Raw genomic sequence first — 24,768 nt, forward strand, 5'->3', positions numbered from 1 at the left:
ATCCTAATTTATTTGCGACTCATTACCAGGGTCACTTTCATGTTAAAATAAAAAAATAAAGAAGCAACTCTTTAGTTAGCTGATGGTCAGCAATCATTTTTGCACATCAAAGAGTCAAACCTAGACTCAATTACAAATTAAAAATAATTTCAGAGGAAAAAAAATAACGCATGCAAAAATATTGCTGCATTTAAAATTTTGCTTTCATTTTCTTTATTGTAATATGGTGGTATTTAACTGCAGATGGTTATTTTATGGATCATTGTAGCATTGATGGCAACTAAAAATAGTGCACTACTGCACACGGAAATCATGATGACCGTAGGATTTCCACCGTGTCCACCAGGGAGTTTCCTCTAAGGAAAACTCTTCACAGATTCCCAAAGTATCAGTGCATCCTGACGGGTGGAGTCCTGGGTTGATTGGTCATGACTATCACAGACTCTAACAACCCCACTCATAATGTATGATGATGTATACTTTCTGATCCCACCCCGTAGCTCAGCATGCTACAGGTGCCTCAGGAGAACTTGGCCACAAAATTACCAAAAGTTTGCCCAATGGCAACAATCTGCGTCCAGTTCATGGAAAGAGCCCAATATTTAAAGTCAACCAATGCTTTACTGACTAGCTGCAAGTAATGTTACCTGGATAACTTGTACATACAGTATTTCTATAAGCTCATTTAGTTACCAGCACTCATGACTTTTCAACAATGTACCCTCCATCTTCATTTCAAGCATAACAGCACCATCCTGTTTAAATGAACAAGGTCTCACTAAGATGTGATTTGGAGATGACATTAAGTTATGGAAAAGATATTTCAACAACAATATAAAAAATAAAACAATAATCATACCAAGCATAAAAGGTTATTGTCTCAACATATGAGATCATATGTCGATGTGAGAAATATGGAACTAACAAGCAGAATCAAATCTCTGTAAAAAACAAATAAAAAAGGAAATGGGAAATTCTATTATTCGTGTATGCACATGTGTCTTTTTGTGGTTGTATGGACAATCGTTGTGAGGACATTTTGGCCGGTCCTCACACCCTGCAAGGGCCGTTTGAGGGTTCAGACTTGGTTTTAGGGTTCCGGTTAGCATCAGGTTCTGGTTAGGGTCAGGGTGAGGGTTGGGGTTAGGCTAAGGGGCTAGGGAATTATGTCATTATGTCAATGAGTGTCCTTACAACTAATTTAAAACAAGCATGTGCGTGTGTTTGTGTTTGTGTGTGTACGTTTGTGTGCGTACATACTACTGAGTTGTGCATGAGGTCATATGATGAAGATGATGATTGGTTTATGATCACAGACACGAGAGGAAGAAATAGTTGAGACACACACACACACACACTCTGCAGCAGTGGAAATATATTGTTGGTGATAATCACACAAGGTGACTCTTGTGATGGATCAGTATCGCCATTGGCAACAGCATCAGCAATATGTGGGTGTGTGTGTGTGTGTGTGCGGTGAAGAGGGGAAGTCGGTCTGTGTTTGTGAATGCACGCGGGTGTATGTGTTGCCTACCGGGGGATTTGCAGAGATTTATGTGGCTGTAAAGGCAAGAAGCGATTTGCTCCGCTGCTGTGGCAGAATACTATCTGTGTTCAATAAAGACACAGAGGGGGTGGGGAAACTACAGGATTAACAGAGGTAGAGAGAGAAAGAGAGAAAAAAAGGGATACAAGGCACAGAAGGCAAAAAACAGCAAGAAACAGAGAAAAGATAGAGAAGTAACTAACTTCAGCTCCTACAGCTCCCGTGGGGCAAAATATTAGCAAAATAACATTTTTTTTTTTCGGTTAAAATGAGAAAGTGCTCATATTTGGATGTAGCAGATGTGTGCATACACATGTATACAGGGTTTACCAACCTCTGGGAAAGGGGATTTACCATATAACTGCCTAAAAATATCCTGAAATCCATATCAGTGTCTATCTTGCAAAGCCATGATCCAGCCAATCAATCTGACATGTCAGTCAGATAATGAGACATGTTGTAAAGTAGCCAAAGTTTATCCGGATTATCCATTCAGCCATCCATTTTTATGCCACTTATCCAGAGTTGGTCGCAGTGGCAGCAAGTTAAGCAAGGTAGTCTAGAAACCCCTCTTCCCACAATGTTTTCCAGCTCCTCCTGGGGAGTCCCGAGACATTCCAAGGCCAGATGAGATATATAATCTCTGTAGTGTATTCTGGGTCTATGCAGGGGTCTCCTGCCAGTTAGACATGCCTAGAAATAAGCTTTAATAGAAGGTGCCAAGGAGCCATCCTGATCAGATGCCAGAACCACCTCAACTGGCTCCTTTCGATGCGAAGGAGCAGCAGCTCTATTCCAGCTCCCTCTGGTTGTCTGGGCCCCCAGGGTGAACCATGGCTTCACACTGGGAGGTGTTGACTCTCATCCCAGCTGCTTCACACTCAGCTATAGTGGATGCTGGAGATCACGGTTTGATGAAGCCAACAGAACCACGTAGTCTACAAAAAGCAGCGAGGAGATTCTGAGGTCCCCAAACCTGACACTGTCCTTTCTCATGAAGATTACAAACAGGGTTGGTGACAAGGAACAACCATGGCCGAGGCCAACACCACCTTGAAACGTGTTTGACTTCCTGTCGAGAATACAGACTCAACTCTCACTCCAGTTGTATAAGGACCAACTGGTTCAAAGTAACAGCCCCGGAACCCCATACTCCCACAGTGCCCTCCACAAGACCCCCCGAGGGACAAAGTCCACAAGACACATGTAGACTGACCGGGCAAACTCCCTTGACCCCTCCGGTAATCTTGCAAGGGTAAAGAGTTGGTCCATTCTTTCATGCCCAGGTCGGAAGCTGCATTGCTCCTCCTGGATCTGAGGTTCGAAAACGGTTGGAGCCTCCTCTCCAGCACCCTGGCATAAGCTTACCCAGGGAAGCTGAGCAGTGTGATACCCCAATGATTGGAGAACACCCTGCAGTCCCCCTTTTTAAATATAACCTTCAAGCGACACTGAATTGGAGTGTCAGCCAAGACAGACCAACAATCTCCAAAGCTTTAAGCATCTCAGGGCGAATCTCATCCTGCTTTGCCACTGAGGAGCTTCCTAATTACCTCAGAGACCTCTGCCAGTAATATGAGCGAGTCTTTGAACTCTGCCTTTCCACCGCCCGATAAAAACCCAATTCAGAGTCAGCAGTTCTCCTCTCCTGTTAAACACAGCCTGGACCTGCTTTCCCTTCCTGGTTCACTGGATGGTTTGCCAGAACTTCCTTGAGGCCAACCAAAAGTCTTTCTTCATAGCCTCTCTGAACTCCTCCACACAGGTTTTTGCATGTTTCTGCTGCAGTCCTTCTGAAATTCTGGTACCAAACTGCTTTTTCAGGAGACTCCTGGGCCAACCATGCCTGAAAGGCCTCCTTCCTCATCTTGATGGTGTCCACCAGCCGGTTCTCAGGTTGCTGCCACGACAGGCACCTATGACTTTGTGACTCCAACTCCTGGCAGCTGCCTCCAAAATGAAGGCTTTAACATGGCCAACTCGGCTTTAATGTCCCCAACTTCATTCGGGATGCATGAGAAGTTCTTCTGGAGGTGGGAGTTAAAGACCTTGCTGACAGGGGCGTCAGCCAGGCATTCCCAGGCCACCCTCACCACATGTTTGGGTTTACCAGCTCTGTCAAGCAGCCTCCCCCACCATTTGATCCACTAACCAGCAGGTGGTGATCAGTTGACAGCTTGGCTCTTCTCTACACAAGGCATACAATTGCAGATCTGATGGTAAAACCACAAAGCCAATCATCGATCTTAGGGCTAGGGTTTTCTGGTACCAAGATCCAGATTATCAAAACCAAATTGAATGTGAGCAAACCTGAAATGTTGGTAATAATCCATCATTGCAATGGACTGTTTGGGTAGTAATTTTAATGGTAGACTAACAGCCAGAGCTTCAAAACCCAACTTCAAAATCACCCCCAATAACAGTCAGTCTGTTAACAACAGACTCAGGGAACCTACCCTTGCTGTCTTTCTATAATCTGCAAGCTTCATAGAGAGGAATCAGATAATCATAGTTAAAACAGTAGTTTCTAGGTAAGTACTAATAGGAATCAATTAAACACAAAGATGGCAGTCTTGAGCTAGAGTAAGAGTCATCCAGAAGTAGATGATGAGACAAGCTTAACTTTAATTACCTCACCACTGTGGGGGGTTCACAGGTGTTATCTATCTGTATTCATAACTCATGGAGTCAAGTTGGGGTGGCAGCCACAATATATTCACCTACCAAAACACCCCTATACCACAGGTGAAAGGTATGAAACTTGACACTCATAATACACAGATTGACACAGAGCTCTGATTCACCAGAGCTGATACAAGCACTGCATTTGACTTGCTTTTAAATGCAAAAACTGCCAAATACATGGAGTAGGGGACACAATCACAACATCCCTCTGGTTTATAATTTTTTTCCCCATCCTGTATAAACGGAAAGTGTATACATTTTGAGAATTGTTTGGGGAAAAAAATCAATAAAAACTGTAAATGATGTGTAAATACACTAAATATTACAACACATGCTCCATGTGTGGGTCCATCTAGATGTATGTACTCACAGGTGGTGGGTTTGTTACAGTTGTGTCCATGTCTGAAGTACTGTGGGTTCTCAATGACGGGGATCCTGGTCATTCCAATCACCACAGCATCTGGCCCCGCGTCCAGCGTACAGGGACTGATAATCCCATGGTTCACATGATGAAGGGGGCTTGCAGAGTCTTCCTCACCACTTATCACTGCTACTGGTCCTAGAATGACAGAAAGAAGTAGTATAGACTGGATGAATATCACTTTACTGTCAGTCACAGACTGAAAACCTGCAGGTGAAACACAAGCAAGAACTTGAGGAAAATGATTTGCAGGTATCAAGCTAATTATCCATAACTCGGCAACAATTTCTTCACGTGAATCCTGTTTTGTGATTGAAAATGATGGCTGGAAAGACTATGAAGGGGAGCAATAGGATGCAGAGTAAAAATAATCTTAGTTTAGGACTTACAGTTAATCAGCATCATGAGTCAGAAAACCAGCATTCAAGGAGCTAGTTAATCAGCTGGTCAGCCAATCATCTACATAGCCACAATCCCACTCAACCACTCAGTAAATCATGCTCTCACTAATGCAGTTAGTGATTCAGTCAGACTCAGCAAAAGCTGATGGGTAGTCAGTCATGTATTCCATCAATCAGCCAGTCAACTAAACCTGATCATATTTAGAACCCACCAGATATTTGTGTCATTAACAATAAAATCAAATTTTAATCAGAATGCAACACAAGATAAGAAATACCATTACGTCATCCAGACCATATCAAAACGTATTCCTTCCACTCTGAAAACTTATTTGGGTATATAATAACATTAGGCCTGGGGGGGGGGGGCAAACTATATAATAGGGTCTATGGAAAAAAGGAACACAGCGTCCAGTAGTGAGAGCGAGGCTGCACGTTATCTGTAAATCTACGGCTACATTTATGCAGAATTTACACTGGCTTTTATGCTGCCTGGCAGCTTTTATTCTGTAAATCCAACGTTTTCTTATTTTGTTGAAACAGAATTTCACAGAGCAAAAAACTAAGTCATGGTGGACGCTGTAAGTGGTAATCAGCCCATACTTGAGCCTGTATGTTTAAGTTTTTTTCTCAGTTTTGAAGAAGTCAGCATAAGCAGCAGTTTGTTCCAAGTTTAAATATCCTCCATCAACAGTGGATCACACTGTTCATCCTGCTGCAATGTTATTGCCACGCAAGTTTCAGATTCAGCCATTTGTTTATCCTAAAAATTAATACAAACGTGCATGTAAGCTGTCGCGTGCATGCACATATCCAGGGCAGCCCCTCCTAGGGAAAATATGTTCCAGTTCACTAGTACAATAAGACACTTCATGACAGTACATGGATTAATCATAAAATGCAGGATGGATGATTCGGTCTACTTTAAACAGGCCGTCATTTCACTGCTGCTAAAGAAAAACTAAGTGGACCCAACGCTTCCCAACCTCCAAGTCATCCAAGTCTCCTGAAACAGGCATACCGGACCTTCGTGGTCACGGTTACATTTATGATCACGAGGTCAAGCTTACAGAACAGCCACGGTTTGGTTAGATTTAGGCACAAAAACAGTTTGGTTGATGATCGTAGTTTTGGTTAAAATGAGTATTTCCATGAGGTTAGAGGATCTCCGTCACCATGGTTACGATAATAGATATGCAGTTTAGATCGTGGAACAATCATAGATAAAAGACACAATGAAACTATCGGTTTCAAACGGGAAACAAACAGTGTCTCCGTGTGAAAGTCCTGTGTTTTGTCAACCCATGAATTCACTCCAGACTTTGTCGCTCTTTATGCTACGTCACCTGACTTCTTCCCTTGCTCCGGTCATAATTACTACAGCAACTAGAGGTCGCCTAACAACACAACATAACTATGGGTCGTAATAAGCTGCTTGACCTATGGGCTCGTTTTTTTTACAGGAGAACAGTCTCAGAGAAAGAAATGTCTGAACAACTCTAGATATTCTGGAAAACAATATCCCATTTGGTAAATACCATCTGCAGATAGCGGATCCTGCAGCACACAACATTCTGAGTGGACTTCAGTGAGTGTTCAGTACTCCTTTATATCAGTGCTGCATTTGACACTACTGATCAAAATATCTGGAACAGCATATGAGTGGTTTTTTGGGGGGAGCAAGAGGAGGGGTTACGTTTTGAAGAAAGCAAAAAAAACGCTTAAGACAAAAGTATGAGGTGCAAGCAGAAAATGTGTCAGAAGTTTGAGGCGGCGACACAGGAGGCTTTTATGCAGCCCGGGTTTTACTCTCATAGTTTTGGCGTTCATTCTGATCAGTGCATGTACTGCCTCTCCAGGCCTCAGCAATGAAGTTGTGTGAGTTTTTTTTTATCTTATCAACAGGAATCATGGCAAAAACGGTGAAAAGACGATGTGATGACGTAGACTGAATGCTGCACAGGTTGAGATCGGCATTTAGAGGTACATCGGTTGTTTGAGATGCAGAGGATGAGGTTCAAAGGCAAAGGAGGAGCTTCAGAAGCAGAGCCATAGTTTAGAGGACCGGTGGAGAGGGATTAACAAAGCGGATTTCCACAGGTGCATGGCTCCACCAAACACACACATAATAAATCGCTGTGTGTAAAAAGCAGCATGCTCGAGTACTATAACTGCAAAAAAAAAAAAAAAACTCATCACACACCTATTCATGAGACAAAAGGACCTGCTCTCAAACAAAGCACTGCACTTTTAAAGCACACAGTTATAACCAAACACCTCGAATATCATGTGAACTCTCATGTCAGTAAATAAATGTCCTGAATCACAGGGATACATAGCATGGACGAGCTGTCATGTTGGAGCAGGATTTCTAATTTCTCAAGAGGCTTCCCTGTTTGTTTTCTGTTTGTTTGTTAAGATTGTTATTTTATTGTTATTTGAGATACATACAGGGAATTTGGGGGGAGAGAGGAGGCTATGACATGCAGTTAAAGGCCCCCCCCCAGGTCAGGAGTCGTGCTGGAGATTCTGCAAATATGTGGTATGCGCCTTAACCGGGTTCCGGGGACGCCCTGAGGGTTCTTGTTTTCATTCTCCTGCTTGTATTTTCTACACGTGATGCTCACCTTTCTAAGCACAAAGGGTTTCTCAGTAGTTCCTGATCTTCCAAGAAGGGTCCGACTGTGTGCTTCAAAACTAAACCGCTAAATGCTCGTTCTTGTACTGTGTTAAATGACCTAAAAAATACAACCCAGTTGTTCCAGGTGGAGTTGGAGAAGCTAACTGTGAAACAGACTGTAATATAATATATCATCTGGAATCAAACTGAAACCATAAAACTGGCCCCAATGCCTTGTTAAGTCTGGTGTTTGATTTTAGTGAATTATGTGTTTCTAAACTCACACCGCCCTCTGAGCGTTTACCTCAGACACAGTCGAGGCGGAGAAAGAGCAGACAGCAGGTGTCAGTCTCTCACAGAAATCCCAATGAACATCTCACGAAGTCCCAACACGTCGCCGAACACAACGAGCTCATCGTCAACTGCACATCAGCTGACTAGCGTTTAACACCAGCATTCAACTGGCACGACTCTATCAACGTCGAAATGCTAACGTTAACATGTTGATCTAGTTAGACCTGAACATTTTACTCCTTGTGTGTCTTTCCCGTATTTTTATTTGACTTACAGCAGATTTTTTTACACTGAAGAACCTGGCATCCTGGATGGTTAAAATGACCATTTACATAGTAGCCTATTTGCTTTCAGACACATCTCGTTGCCTACTCTTTTCCCGTTGGATCACACACCTGAGGTCCGGATGCTGTTGGATCTAACAGACCAGAAATGGAGAAATGGAAATCAGAGAAATGCAGACTATTGAGAATATTGTAGGAAACAGTGGCGCTTGATTAGAATAAATTGGAACAAACCTTGAATGGAAACTAGTCTATTATAGTGTTCTGTGCACAACCTTTCCTGTGTTAGACTGTAAGGACACCGTGTCTGCATCTTAATATTCTGGAAAGAAATGTATGCAAAGGGCAGAATCTTTACCGTGGTATGTCGTGGACATGATCTCCTCATTTTTGAAAAGTCCATTATTTTGTAGCCCCTACTTTCAGCTGAGTTTTATTAACGCACTTGAGTTTCTCCAGAGTGTCCTCTGACTTTCCAGCTACCAAAATCCAGATGAGAGAAGAGAGGAGTCGATAAAACTGCCAATAAATTCATCTCTGTCACCTTCAATTATGAACGTATGCCGCAGCGAGTGTTAGATGGACGTACTGGGACCAGGTTTTTGCCTCACAGGCTACATACAGACTGCCTGACTCTTTAGTAATAGTAGTAACAATAATAATGATAATAATAATAATGAACAATAATATTTTGATGTATGTTTTCTGTTTTAATTTAAAAGTTAATGTTCTCACACATCAATTTTTAAACAAAAGATGCAAACGCAACCTTGACTAATGAGTATCAGTTTCAAACCAAAAATATATGCGATTTTGAGTCAAGTTAGTGCATGGCACAATTTTACATGGACTTTCAAATGCTTTTATTTTTACAGAATGCAGGATAGCCAATTGCATCATAATGTATATGATGGATGTGTGTGTTTGTTGCATTAATAGTGTGCACAAAATACCTTTCCCATAGCTGTCATTTCTTTCCAAACCGACCACGTCTGCATGTACTGTATGATTTTTTAAATTTTTTTTTATACGAAGATATTCTGATTAAAATGTGGATTTCATTTTCAATTTTCACAGGTCAGGAGCAGCGCTAAAGAGGAGCGGTGTACAGTATATAGCAGAGCAGCAGGTCCACATGGTGCAGTCCACTGGGAGCGGAACTCACAAGAGGCCACAAAAGGCAGGTAAACAGTGCGCACAGGCTGCAGGCCCGTCACAGAGCTCACACAAACGACAGGGACTTTCAGTCTCAGATCCACTTGAAGCCTCACACCAGTTATGGTGGGGACATACGCTTTTAACTCCATAGAAAGGAGCCAGGAGAGGGCCAAAGCAACGTGACCTGTGCTGAACCGCTCCCAGGTCCACCAACAATTTATTCTCCCCATTATGTTCATGGGTCACTTTGGTCCTGTTATGATGGAAGCAACATCTATATTATATATCATATATATATATATATATATATAAAATATAAGATTGTCTATAAAACGTCCTCCTCAGTACATATCTCTGTCACAATTACAGTATATGATAATCAAGTTCAAGGGCTTCCTTTGCAAATCTTTGTTTGTGTTATGTATTTCTGTTAAAAATGAATAACAGCCAATATATTTTAATCAGATTTCGGTATCAGAATCTACTCACATATGCAGTGCATCTTGGACTGCAATGTAATGGTCCTACCTTTTCTCTTGGTTTGCAGAGCAGAGCATATATATATACATATATATATATATATATATATATATATATATATATATATATATATATACACATATATACACACACGTGTGTATATATACTCTATAGAGTGTGTATACATATAAGACCAGGGAGTCCGCTGTTGTGTGTCGACCAAGCTGAGAAGTGCTGATGTGGAGTCGTCAGTATTCTCCAGTGGAAGCAAACGCATCTGCCTGCTGTTAGTACGACTGACACAATCAACCTTCACAGATGACAGAAAACAAGGAGGAATTTTGGGCAATGAGGTGGTGGTGGGGGAGGGAGGACTTTGATGGAGATGGGGGCAGGAGGACATGACAAGAGAAGAAAAAAGGAAATCAAAAACTTCCTAAAAGAGCACGAATAAGAGTACGGAATGAGATGCAGAGGAAGGAAAGCGGTAGGGTGACTAATTGTAATGACAAGAGAGTCAGTTTTATGGGTACTGATTTACAGTTACAGGATTTATAATAGTGGCTACAATTACACGCAGAGAGATTTCTCCTCTAAGCTTGAATAGAAAAAGAACAAGCATTCAGTCATAGAAGCATCTATAACAGCAACATTTCAGGCCAAAATCGGTTTCTTTCAGTTAAATCGCAGTGATGGTGAAGGTGGAGTCTTTATCCAAGGCGGAGCTAACCACATCCCTACTCCAGGATGCGAATCAGTGCATTTTCCTCCTTAGTTGGCACCAGAACAAATGAGGAGGGACGTAGGTTTTCAGAACAAAAAGCCAGATTGAAACCACAGCAGGAATTGTTGGAATCTTCAGCTTTGACAGGTTCAGTGAAGCTCGCTCAAGATCACATCATCAAAATTACAATGAACCATTCTACTATTGTATTTTTTGTTTCGTGGCAAACTTTCTTTAATTTATTTATGTATATATATATATATATATATATATATATATGTATTTACAATATATAAAGTCATTAGTAGTAGTCTGGCTAAAGTAAAAACCTTAGCCTGAGGGTGAGGAAAGGTCATGGAGTCATTAAAGTAAAAATAAATCTAAAAAAATTTATAAGTACATAAACCAGGTCTATCCAACTTGGGCATGTGAATCTGCTCAGTAAATCTCATGCATGTACACGTCAAATCTGAGAAGCCTCACACTTTGATTATGACAAACCCAGTGGAGGTGTCAGGTTTGCTCAAATGTAAGAATTTTATGTGATTCTCAGTCCAAAATACCCGAATTTATAGCCACATTTTGAAAAACTTGCATTAAAACCCTTTTCGCATTATTCGGCACTACCGTGCTTTAAAAACAGATCAGCTTTAAACACTGGGATCGTTTCAAGAAACGGGCGACTTTAATCTTTAGATCCATTGAGAGTAAAAGTGTAACGGGTCTTGTTGATAATCAAACATGGAAACATTTAAATCAATAGGTCAATAATGGTGGTTTAATTTGTGCTTTCTCTTTTGGTTTTCACCTTATTGACCGTACAGACGATCACTCAGTGTCAGTAACAGCTCGTTCAAGCGGGGACGGAGAACAGTTTTGGTTCATTTATGACAAGAAGTCCAAAAGGTTTTTGTCAACATAGTTGAAGCTGATAGATTGATTGATTGATTGATTCAATCAATCAATCAATCGATCAATTACTTTATTTGTCTGGACAGAATGTCAAGTGAATTGGTGGGTTTCTCTCAGACTTCTTATGAGTGGAGCTCAAACAAAAAGAAAAAAACAAAACAGAAAAGTACCATTTCAGATTTGTAGTTTCGATCTGTCAGTGAGTTCAAACAGAAGAGTTACAGTGCCTCATCCTGCAGGCTGTGTTAGTGTCTCTTATTACAGATCAACACCTCTCTGACATCAAATATGCAAACTTGCCATGCTCATTTCCAGCTCAGGTTTGTAGCAACTCCCGCATCCACAGGGACTCTCGGTGACCAGGTTGGGCTCAACGTTTCTTGGCAGACACTTGAGAAAAAAAAAACACATGTCCGAGTGTTGATGGACACATTGGCTGCTGCGGGGATCAGACCTGTGACCTTTGTCAGTTACCTGACAACCTATGCTAATATTCAAGCCAAGTGTCACACAAGCTGACATGTAGGCTGAACGGTCAGCTGGTAATGGATCAGCAAGGACACAGAGACACAGAGTGACTGACACAGAGACGTGAGGGAATAATGGGGGAGGAAAAGAGAGGAGGATGGAAATTGTGAGTAGACAGTTTTCACAGAGCACAGAGGTCAGAGGTCGAATGGTGTGAGTGGACCAATGGGCAGACGCGCTGAGGAACTGGGAATAAAGCGTACTGGTCTCTGACGGCCAACAGACATGTCACTGCTGCCTTTCTAGTTTACAGTCATAGCTGTAGATCCCACCGCCTAAGCAGCATGCATTCTGACAGCCAGAAGTCCCGCTGCTGCAGTGAATCTCTCCAGGTCCCCTGGTTTTTTGTCGCATCCTGGTACTAATGCAGTGTACAGCTAACTATATGACATTGATATGCCAAAAGACTGTGTCGCTTTCCCGTTGACCAAGTTGGAGAACAAATGTTTGTTATCCATATTCTTTCATCCCACCCCAGGTCCATTCAGGCTTCCTCCCCTCGGAGCTATTTTATGTTTATGACTCCAGTAACTTCAATCATGGCTGTGAGCGTTTAAGTCAAATCCAGGGTTCAGACTCGGGGTTTGCAGTAAGTGACGGAACCTGAATGTGACAGAACAATTTCCCTGGCAATTTCGCCCACACAACTGGAACCATCTCAAGACTTTTGCACATGTAAATACAGATAACAGACAGCATAAGATTTCATTCAAATTTGGAATTTTCTGACATGCCTTACTTTGTTGTCATAACAATAAAAAAATGCCTTATATTGACAGGGGAGCTCTGATGAATATGAACACCAAACTACAAAACCTAATATTGTTATCATCATAACAACAGGATATGATTCCTTAACAATGACTGAATACACAGTAAATACTGCTGGAGCACAAACCCCAAGCTTCTAAAACGATATAGTTGCTTGTGTGGTTGAATGAAAGTTGCACAATCTGCGACTGTGTTGCAGTGATGCAGTAGGCATTAAAAATGAACTCTTCAAGGGCATCCGTGCCCAATTACATGCTATTTTACTGGAACACAGAGACCCTAATGGCTTATTGGAACTACCAGGGAATCCACTTGCACAATAAAAAATAAAATGTTCCTAGGTTCTTAGGTCATAGTGATTTATGCCGTAGTTTACAACACAACCACCCTTTCCATTTTCCTTAGTGCCCAATTGGCGCCACAGTCTTTCAATCACGCTTTATTACTCACATTAATCTAATAGGCCTCCAGTATCAATACCTGCTTCTCACTGGCTCACAGAGCAGTCAGTCAGACTTTATTACCAACATAAATCATCTGATCAGTTGTTAGTGTCGCTCTGCTAATTCTGAGCACTGGAGCATGCGAGATGTTTCCCAGTTAGTCTTCTCAAACCAAACTAAACGTCCTCGCATCAGCGTGCTTCACAAAGAAGGGGCCAAACTGCTTTTGTTCATGCCGTGGGGCTTGGGAGCGCATCACGCTGCATTCTGGGGTATTGCATGGGCTAATCAGGATACGTTTGACTGGGAAATATTCAAGGCAAGTAACGGGGTGAATAATGTTATCAAATTATCTCTTGAAATAACTGAAATCTGACATATTACTTTGCAGAATTTATAAGAACACGAACAATTAACAGTTAGTTCCTTATCAAGGCCAACTCAAAACTGCCAGATTTTTGGAAGGAGCTTGGCGACTGCATGACACGGCTGCAAAGGTCTTACAATTGACTAGTTGTGAACAGTTACAACTTGTAATGTGTTTAAAATTACAAAGTGATGCCTGTTTGCTTCTCTTTTTATGGATTTTGTATAAACAAAGTTAAATCAATCTTTGCATCAACACGAATGGTATGTCCTGCTTCATTACAGCTGATCACACAATATACATTAGGCCAGGGATCAGAAACGCAGCACGGGTTTGCAGCTGCAGTATATGTTTCGATGTTTAATGTGCTTTTTTTTTTTTTGACTTGAAACAATTTATAAAACTTGGATTTAGTGGAAATCCCGTCCCTTGCAGGAACCCAGTCTGTCTGATGGATTAGACTGATTATATCTGCATTTAACCTGGTCTACAATCAAAGCCAGCAGCTTTTCTACCAGTAAAAACCATGGACGATGAAGGGGAATGGAGAGCGAAGGGCAACAGTGTCTACCTTGTAACAAAAGAACTGTGTTTTCAATAGAGTTTAAATCAAAGAGATACCATATTGTTTAATTAAATGGAGAGGTTTTATTATCTGGTAGGTTTATTAGACCTCATTTCAGCATCAGGTGCTGTCCACAGTGTGACCTATTAAACAGTCTTGCATGAGGAGCAGAGCATAGCAAAGTGTCTATTTGCTCTCCACATATCGATGAGATTGTAAATTCATATCATTTACACGGAGATTTAAATGCATCTTACATTTACATTGTTGAAACAAGATTTCTAAGATTTCTCACGAAGCACTATAAGGTTTCAAGCTTAAGCTTTCATTGATACATAGTATCAGAAAGCTTTCAGTTTCTGAAGAGTAAAGTGGCCTGTAAACACGCTATTACTTTAAACATGCGTATGAGTTGTGTATTTTCCTGGGTATGTATGTGCGTCTTTCAGTGCAGGACTAGTCAGTGTTTGTGAGAAGAATGAAAATTGATAAAATGACTAACCCCTGGAAACAAGAGAGAAGAAGAGATTGTATGTAGTAAATTAATAAGATGTTGCTGTAAGAGGGGAATTGTTTCGTTTATTGTAAGGTGACATTACCCTGTGACTGACTCTTCAGCAAAAACGACAGTTACAAAACCTTAAAAAAGACTAATACATGTGTAAGTGATCTGATAAAGGCCATGATGATTCGATCAGAACAGCACTGACTCAGAGTGTGTGTGACTGAAACCATTAGTCTTTTTACACAATCTGAAAGGCACTGACAGCAGCACCAACACAGTCAATATAAATGATGCTTTTCCTTCAGAGCTGTATGATTACTGTGGCAGCTCTCCTCCATCTCTCGCCAACCTCTCAGCCTTTTGTCATTGTCTGCCCAAAACCTGTAAATCACTCCGCTGACAGACACACGCGCACACAGAAACAATATGACGCCACCTGAGAGTGTGAAAGCTTATCTACTCACTCTCTCCCTCCTGTTGTCTCTAGTAAGCCCTCTCCTTCACTCTCTCACATGCTCTCAAAGGATGTAAATCAGGCAGAGGAGTGACTCCAAACATCCATCAAAGAGCAACAGTCACCTCCATTTACCAGTGTGTGTGGGATTTGTTCTCTAGCCTGGTGTGAGGTATTTGGGCCATTAGCATCTGTGACACATAAACATGTCACACACACACACACACACACACACACACACACACACACACACACACACACACACACACACACACACACACACACACACACACACACACACACACAGTATTTGCATTAGTTTGCTAGTGAAGAGGCTTCACAGTCTACGTGCTCTAACAACCAGTTCAACGTGCCTGACCTTCACTTGACCTTAGCCCGGACCTAGTTCTAACCTAAGAGTCTCGTTGTTTTATGTCTTGGTTTTTCATTGGAGGTGCAGTGGTGAACATACAATACCAGCGATCACAGCTACTTTATACCGGGGGTAAACAAGTTGACCGCGCTTTTTAATATTGGATTTATTACACAGAGCCTTGGAGCTACCACCCCCCCCCCCCCCCGGCAAGGCGGCGCAGACAATGGAGACAAAGGAAGCAGAAGCAGGGGAAGAGAGCAGGGCTACAAGCCAGGCTAAAGGCGAACCCTTACAGACCAGCACTGCCAAGTCTCTTACTCGCCACCTCCACCTCCATTACTCCATTACTTCACACAACGTGAACAGCTGATTTCCACAGAAAACCTGGCTGAGCTGCTCTGTTCCTTATACTACCATCAAGCTATCCGACTGCTCTGTGCAGAGGGCAGAGAGAACGGAGAGGACTCATTTGTCATTTTCGTCATCGTAGCAGGGGACATCAGTCTCACAGACCTCAAGTCAGTCATGCCTAAATTCCATGAAAGATATAGAGAACAGCATTCGAGATCAAGTCGACACAAACATACCAGGAGCATTTAAAGCCGCACCATCTACGCACTTATGACTTTCAGGCCACGTCTCTTTAACTCTGACCCCAGCGAACAATTCGTGCATGTGCACCAGCCATGTATAGTTTTGACCAGCCATCAAAACTATACAGGTATGGACTGGGAAAGCAACCTTCATGCTGCAGAACTGTTGACAGTAAAGACAGAGCCCCTCACACTTTGCACACTTAGTTGTGTTGTTGATTTAATTGTAAATGGATAAAATTGACATTTTTTGCTAATCTACCCTCAGTAACCCATAATGACAAAATAAAAACGTGTCTAGAATTTTTTACAAATTTATTGAAATTCAAAAACTGAAATCTCTCATTTACAAAAGTATTCAGACCCTTCATTCAGTACTTTGTAGAAGCCTCTTGGAAGCAGTTACAGCTTCAGGTTTTCTTGGATAAGTCTCTACAAGCTTTGCACACCCGGATTTGGGTAGTTTATCCCATTCTTCCTGGCAGATCCTCTCAAGCTCCGTCAGACTGGATGGGAAGTGTCTGAACTGCCATCTTCAGGTCTCTCCACAGATGTTCTATGTGTTTTAAGTCTGGTTTTTGACTGGGCCACTCACGGACAGTCAGAGACTTGTCCTGAAGCCACTCCAGCGATGTCTTGGCCGTATGCTTCGGGTCATTGTCGTGTTAAAAGGTGAACCATCACCCTTATCTTAGGTCACGTGCACTCTGGAGCAGGTTTTCTTTAAGGACCTCTCTGTATTTTGCTGCATTCATCTTCCCTCAGTTCTGACCAGTGTCCCTGTCCCTGAGAAGCCCCCCACAATGCTGCCACCACCATACTTCGCTCTAGGGATGGTATTAGCCAGGTGATGAGCATTGCCTGCCGTTCACCAGACATAGTGCTTGGAGTTCTGCTCAAAGGGTTCAATTTTTTTCCTCATACTCTGAGTCCTTCAGACTTGTAAAGCTCTGTTAGTGTGACCACTGGGTTCTTGGTCACCTCCCTGGCCAAGGCCCTTCCTGCCTGGTTACTCAGTTTGGCCAGATGGCCAACTCTAGGAAGAGTCATGGTGGTTCCAAACTTTTTCCATTTCACAAGTATTCAGGCCTCTGTGCTCCTGTGAGCACTCAAAGCTTTAGAAATGGTTTTGTACACTCACCCTGATCAATGCCTGGCCATAATTTTATCACAGAGGTCTACAGAAAGTTGCTTGGACTCCATGACTTGATTTTTGTCCTGACATGCAGTGTGAATTGCGGGATGTTATATACACAGGTGTGTGTCTTTCTAAACTATGTTTTGTCAGTTCAACTAGCCACAGGTAGACTCCAATCAGGCTCTAGACACATCTCACAAATAATTAAAGCAAACAGGATGCACCTGACCACAGTCTGGAGTGCCACAGCAAAGGGTCAAAATGCTCTTTTAAATGAGAGAAGCACATTTTCACTTTGTCATCATGGGTTAATGAGTGTAGATTGATGCGTAAAAATGTAAATTTTATCTATTGACAATTAAATCAACAACACAATAAACTGTGCAAAAAGTAAAGGGTTTGAAAACTTTTCTGAAGCCGCTGCAGGAACTTTTGCACAAACAATCTTTTTCCAAACCAAAAGCTGTGGATTAACAACACAATGCAGACACTGCTCAGGGAGCATTGTAAAACTTTTAGGTCGGGAGATAAACAGGCCTACAGTGAAGCTCCAAGAAACCTCAAGAGAAGCATCAAAGGGGTTGAGTGCAAATCTAAGCAGTGCATCCAGGGATGCTTTGAGAACAACAGATCCCATAGCATGTGGAACAGAATTAAGGCATTGATGGACTACAAAGAATACATTCTGCAGCCCAGCCTATCTGATGGAGGCTGCCTCTTAAACAATGGCAAACACTGGCTCTACAGTGCCACCAGGTGAGATTCAACCTGCAGAAAGCTGACATCAGCAGAGTAGCAGGTGTAGATGGAGTATCTGGATGGACACTGAAAGCAGATTCAACATATTCAAACTCATGCTACAACTCTTGTTGTTTGTGATACGATTGAAAACTCCAGAACAGCTACAAAATGGACAATGCGGTGAGTTAGTTTTGACAAGGCGGAAAAAGCTTTCCTCTTTGTATCCATTTTGCCGGAAACAAAGGTAGCCACAGCCAACATTAGCCACTGTACAATCTGCAAGTAGTAACTATGTCACCAAAAGTGTGAGATAATTTCCCTGTGCCACCTATTGGTGTAACTGGGTACTAAAGAATGACTTCACTTCAAAAACATGTCCCCACTCGGAAGGTCCAAAACTTAAATTGGTTCCCACTAAGATAGCAGTGCAGGAATACACACGCTTACACAGGGGATGGTTGAATATGTAAATTGAGAGCACGTCATGTGTCCAGAGTCGGGCTCTGTACACCGTTGCTAAATGATGGCTTATAATTACTTCACCTTTAACACCTCCCAGTGTCCCTGGAGCTGAGAGGCCTGAGCTCCCAGCAGACTCACAGCCTTTCTGAACCTTTTTGCCTCAGTGCTTACTCACTCTCTCTGATCCCCCTTCAATGATTCTACCTTGCTCGCTCCTCTCTCCCTGTCCCTGTCTGCACTCGTGCTATTTCCTCTCTGTCTCCCTATGCTACCCACTCTCTCTGTGTGTTGCTCTGTCTCTGTGATGTTAAACGATACAGGCAGGCAGGGCCTTCTCAGCGGAGAGCGTGGAGCACCAACCTGTCCCACACCCAGCCCTCCTCTCTCCCTCTCTCTCCCTCTCTCTTGTGTAATTGGTTTGCTGCTCGGGGCTTTGGGGAAGGGGGGTGTCGGAGGCAGGAGGAGGATGTCACAGAGGCTGACAGCAAAGCAGTGCCGTATAGACAGACAAGAGAAAACAACAAACAAGAAACAATTACACTGCTTGGGTGCTGCTGGCTGACACAGTGGCTTGATGAGTTCCTCCCTCACTGACTGACTGTTACTAGAAACAGCAAAGAGTTTACAAAATGCACGGGTTTGTGTTGGTTGAGGGACCAGTAAGTGTGTTATCATCCACCTGTACCATCCGCTCTGTGTGGAGCGATGAGGAGACTGGAACCTTCCTCACATTAACACATGAAACCAACAGGAACGTCAGATTCCCATCAAGTTCTCCACATGGTTGTCCATTCTCTGAGCTTCGACTGCAGCTCTTTTAACGACCTCATCTCACTGCATCCTCTTCTTCTGCACTGGTTTAATGGCAGCGAGTGGAGAATCAGCTCCACCAACCGCTTATCTCAATCAGCCAGTAAAGTCATATTCACACAGCAGTAGTGGAAGGAAACACACATTCATTTGCCTTTTCTTTTGCCAGTTTTCTAGACATTGGGTGAAAATTTGACTAGAAAGATGCTGAAGTATGAACGCTGATCAGATGTGAGTTTTAGAATGCTGTGAGGAAGTTTCTTGCAAATCTGGGAAGTTATCATAGTGACAATCATTTTATCCTTCCCACAAGAAAATGGTGAGGCAAATAGCAAAATTACCATAATCACGTACGCGTTTTAGATTGGCCAGCACTTTGCCTTGCCAGATGACATCGCACTGTGTTTTTTCGGCTGAAGCCCTTTGTGTCGGCACTCCCACTGCCCACACAAGAGCCTTTCAATGACTGAGGGGGCTAACGTTGATCTGAACAAGGCCTTGGTCTAGCTAACATTAGCTCTGCTCTGTTTGTCACACTCATGAAGGAACCATTTCCAGGACTTTGTCAAGCATTTAGAGAGTTAGTTTAGTGTCAATGACAGACCCCGAGTGGGTGTGCAGAAAAGCTGTCAAAGACATCGTGAATCTGAATTAGCCAGGTTCAACTGATACAAGACCAGCTGACTATAACTGGGAACGGCCTTCCCGAGAAAAACGACAGCTAAAAAGTCCAATGTCTGTACCTGACAAGGACGTCTAACGTTGTGTGAATTGCCACCTCAAAAGTCTGTTTGCATATTCTCTGGTAATTTTTCATAACTCCGCTGTCATTCCAGCTCCCACCATTACCAGATATAACTGCTACGTGTTGCCGAATATTGCCTCCCTGATCTACTCTTGTTTTTACCCCGACCTCTGTGTCTGTAAGTCATTCTTCTGAGAGCAACAGTGGTTTCACTGAGCCTTTACACTCTTGTCTGTCAGGAGAAAAAGGCAGAAGTAGCACATGACATGTCTCACTCTCTGAATCACACATCCAACACACACCTTTCAACTTGGAAGTCTATTTAAGCTGCCAGAAATGCCAAGCTCTCCCTCTGCTCTGGTTTTTTCAGCCCCACCACCCAATGCATATATATATATATAGATTTTTCATTTCTGTACAAAAGGCCCCAGACAAAATGCCATATTGGTCATGTTTATTTCCTCTTGATAAAGATAAAACATTACAGTATTTTTTCCCAGCTTTGACAGCTTGTTAGGTCAAGATCATGTTGCAAACATTCCACCGATTAATCAATGTTGCCAGTACAGTGAGGAAATAAAATTCCAAAATTCCTGTCCTAAAAACATGATCTCTGTCCTCTCTGGCCTTCTGGACTTTTAATTGGCATAAGATGAAAATGAAGGCTTTCACCTTTAATCTTAACTGATTTTTTGTAACCTTTACTTCTGACTGAATTGGTACAAATTGCAACCTTAAACTACCCAAAACTACACTGGACTTCTATGGGAAATCAGAAAGTGGGCATTTGGGGCCCAATTTTATGTCAGTCAAGGTGAATCAGTGAGAAATTGACTTCTCAGTACAAAAATGTTCTTCTATTACTCTCCTGTCTTGAGTGTGTATACACCAGACTGTTTCACCGACGTGTACGGAGAGGAAATGTCATATTTAATTGTGTGATGAATGCATGGACTCAAATGAAGTTTTCATTTGAATCCATGGGAGATGATACTATGCGGATGCAAGACACACACACCCACACCCACACCCACACACACACACACACACACACACACACACACACACACACTCCCTTCCTGAATGATGTGGATTTAAGAAGAGAAATCACGGAGAGAGAGCTTTTACTCTGATTTATCTCCTCCCGGTTTCATGGTGATGAAAACAGGAGACTGGGGCACTTTGTACCTATTGTGTACTGATCTTGGTTGAATGAGGCAAAGCCCAGACAGTTGGTGTCATGGCTACAGGTTAGTGTTGCTGACTCACGCACTCGCTCCTTCTCATACCGTACTCGCACTACTATAACTCAATAACCCCGCAACCCTGCCCCCTAGAAATTGGTGCTAATGGGCCAAAAAAGGCAGCAATAAACCAACAGAGGCAGTGAAGAAGATTATCTGTGTGTTTATCGAATACATCCTCCCTTCACGAAGGGATGACTGCTGGATTAAAGTGACTTCAGTTAAGTGTTCCTAATAGACTGGTACCTGACTGTATGTGTGTGGGTGTGTGTGTGTGTGTGTTTTTCATGTTAGACACATACATATGAAGTGCATCCCTCTCTCTCTCTCTCTCTTTAGGGGTCAACAGTGATTTGCAAAGGTAAGAAGAGACAGACAAATGATGTTGTCCTGACAGACAGTGTCCAGCTAAAGGGTAGTTAGAAACAACATATTTTGCTGTTTAATTTGGAAGACAAATAATAATTAATAATCAATAGTATTACAATGGACAACCCAGTTAAACTTGAAATATTGAATCCAGATTATTGAATGATTACATTTGAATTTATTTGAAAGAAAAATGTTACTTTATAAGTGGTTTAAATAAAATGAGCAGAAGTTCAGTAAACTGATATAAATTGAAGTGAAGAAGAGAGAAGGCAAAGAGTGAGGTCCCAGTAGAAACTCTTCTTCTCTTCTTATCTTCCAGCAGTAAAGCTTCAGACAGAGAACATCACAGATCCCAGAGCTCAGTGAAAAATCCAGACCAAGAGACTGGAGAGAGGGATGGAGACAGAGCCAGACACAGAGATGGAGCGCTTATGTGTTTCCATCCAAGTCTTTTTATATGAATCATGGTGTATTGAATTGGAAAGGCAGAATGGAAATGCCAAATTTTGATTTAATTTCCTTAATACTGCCAAAAAGCCTTTTTCACTTGACTGAGACAGGAACATTTTTTTTGTTGATAAAGAAATAATGAGATAAATAGAGACAGAAATGCATTAGTGGGATGAATAATGGTCAAGTGACATTTGCAACAACAAAAACAAAAACAACAAAAACAAAAAATATATATATATATATATCTGTCCATCTCATCCCGCTAGAAATTATTACACATGACGTTCCCAACCTAAGGAAGACTGGATCATAGTTTATAACAAGTCCTCCAACCTAAACGACCCTATAGTTTGCCTGTCCCTACCCTTGGATACGACCGAAGGAACGTACCGGAGCTTCACTGTCATGGTAACATTAATACGACATGTAGAACCGCACCAGCAGCCGGTTAAAATAACATGGCTACAATAATAAACACCAGCTTAAGGTTGTGGAACGGACAAAATCCAAATTTGGTCACTTAGAAACAAGTCTCGGTGGAGCTAAAGAGGGACAAGCAAAATAAGCCACCAGGGCGGTTTTGTGATGCTGTTAACCCTGCAGCTGTGCCTCAACTCATCCTTCCTTTTAGGCCTTAATGTCTCAAAGCCTTTTCTCAGCCTTAATAATCCTCAAACTGTGAACCCTGACATCGTTATCGAGCAAATGTCCAGAGTTCAAAAGACTGCAGCTTTTAAACCATTCACCATGGGAGATAAGCACGAGCAACACAAAGTTCTCCATTTCTATTATCAATTATATTGATTAAAAACAGAAAGAAATGAAATTCTCTTCATTCCAGACAAAATCTAATCAAATACACCCATGGGTTTAATGATGTAAAAAGCAAATCCAATCAAGGTAGTATTCAAATTGCATGCAAATGGCATTTCAGTTGCTCAAGAGAACTTTGATTTCCATGCAGGTCAACCAAGTTTTAGTTTTGTAAGTAGCTTGTAATAATTAAAGTAGTGCTCAGAGGTGTCAAAGGTTAGAAAGGTAAGTTTGATTCAATTCGAGACCAGGTGTGAGAAGACTTATGATTATTGCCTGTCAGTTTGATCCATATTTCCTGAAGCTTTTTCTTTGTCCTCTCCTAACACCGACAGTGTAAACTAGGAGCCGTTTTTTCAGCCACAGGTCAGAAACACATGTGCTGAATGTGTGTCCCACTCTTCGTTTCATATGCATCTAAGGGAGGATTGTGCAAATAACAGGAGGAGCGAGGCATAAAAAGGAGGCGTGGACATGGCACACCTTCCTCACTCTGCTGGACCCGCTCCATCCATATCTCTCTCTCGCTCGATCTGTCTCTCTCTATCTCTCTTTCCTCTGGTTGCGGTGCTGTTTGTACCAGGTGTATATTTTGTGTGTCTTTCATTTGTCATAAACTTCATCTCTGTTTTGTTTACCACGTTTATTGCCTCCTAATGTATTATGAATTAGATATATGCTACAGATTATAGTGTGATAACATTATTGGTAATATTTCATTTTAGAAACTCCATCTCTGAATTGGCCAATAAGCTCTGCTTCACTGGCAGAGTGCATTTTGGAGGTTCAGTACCAGGTGAAGCTCAGGAGCTGAGGGCGTAATGAATTGCTGTCTTAGAAAAGAGGACGCTGAATATGCGCAGATAGTGGTCGCAAAGAAATGGCGCAAGCGACTTTCTTTGTACATCTGGTCCAAGGTCTTTTAGAAGAATAGCAGCCCTCAAGTTTCCACACACGGGGCACAGGGCACTGGAGCTACCCATCGGCACTGATGAACCAATACTAAGCTTGGAGGCGGAGCTTGGGCTCATGACTCCCCGCCATTTAGTCATTTACTGGAGACAGGGAATACCAATTTGGACTAATAGAGCTCACAACAGCTGACTGGGATAGGCTGAGACGCCTGTAAATCAAGCAAACATGCATTTGACAGTAATTTTTTCCAAAATTGTCACTGAGACACAAATTAGAAAAAGGGTTCATATGTTGAGGTGAGTTTTCCCATTCACTTCATTACAGCATCCTAGTGCCCATTAGTGGATTGGCTTTATACAGTCAGGTACTTCCACTTTGGCTTCAGACTATTGGCTTTTATTGTGAAAAATTATTCATGTGCTTAAAGGTGTTTTAAACCAATTCTATCATTAACAATAGTTATTCTTGCAGTTCTATTCACACTTGACAGCCGCGGACTTGGTGTTTGAATCTCTTACAGACGATAATGACTGATTAGAAACCTAAATGAATATTTTAAAATATTAAATTTTAGCTTAATACTCAATTCAAGACCAGTAAATATCTAAGGTCCAGAGATTTGAGCTTTATGTTAGGCAGGCAAATTAACTTAAAAAAAAAAAGTTCATAAACCTGGATCTTCTGCCATAGTCCCCTTCCTGCCGTGTCGCATAGTGCTGCCAACAAGCTCCATGAATTAAATGGTAAGTTGTAAGTATGAGATTAAAAACAGATGTTTTATAAAACTAAAGCATCAGTCAAAGTAGCTTGTGATGCCTCGGGATGGGTGGGTGCTCTTAAGCATCCACCCATCCCGAGGCATCCCCTTTTGTGTGCTTTTTGCAGTCTGTACTGTATGTCGTAGTGGGTACTGCTCAGTATTCTCCATTCTAACATTTCTGTAAACAC

At 42.0% G+C, this 24,768-nt stretch overlaps 1 protein-coding gene across 1 annotated transcript in view; it reads right to left on the reverse strand.

Moving 5' to 3' along the window:
- ntrk3a (neurotrophic tyrosine kinase, receptor, type 3a) overlaps window positions 1-24,768 on the reverse strand; it is a 223,015-nt gene that overhangs the window by 40,846 nt on the left and 157,401 nt on the right. The window contains exon 13 of the mRNA XM_040133118.1: window positions 4,602-4,790. Within this exon, the coding sequence (XP_039989052.1) occupies window positions 4,602-4,790 (189 nt within the window). The remainder of the gene's footprint in view (window positions 1-4,601; window positions 4,791-24,768) is intronic.

The sequence above is a fragment of the Xiphias gladius genome, chromosome 8 (genome assembly GCF_016859285.1).
Source record: "Xiphias gladius isolate SHS-SW01 ecotype Sanya breed wild chromosome 8, ASM1685928v1, whole genome shotgun sequence".
NCBI lineage: Eukaryota > Metazoa > Chordata > Actinopteri > Istiophoriformes > Xiphiidae > Xiphias > Xiphias gladius.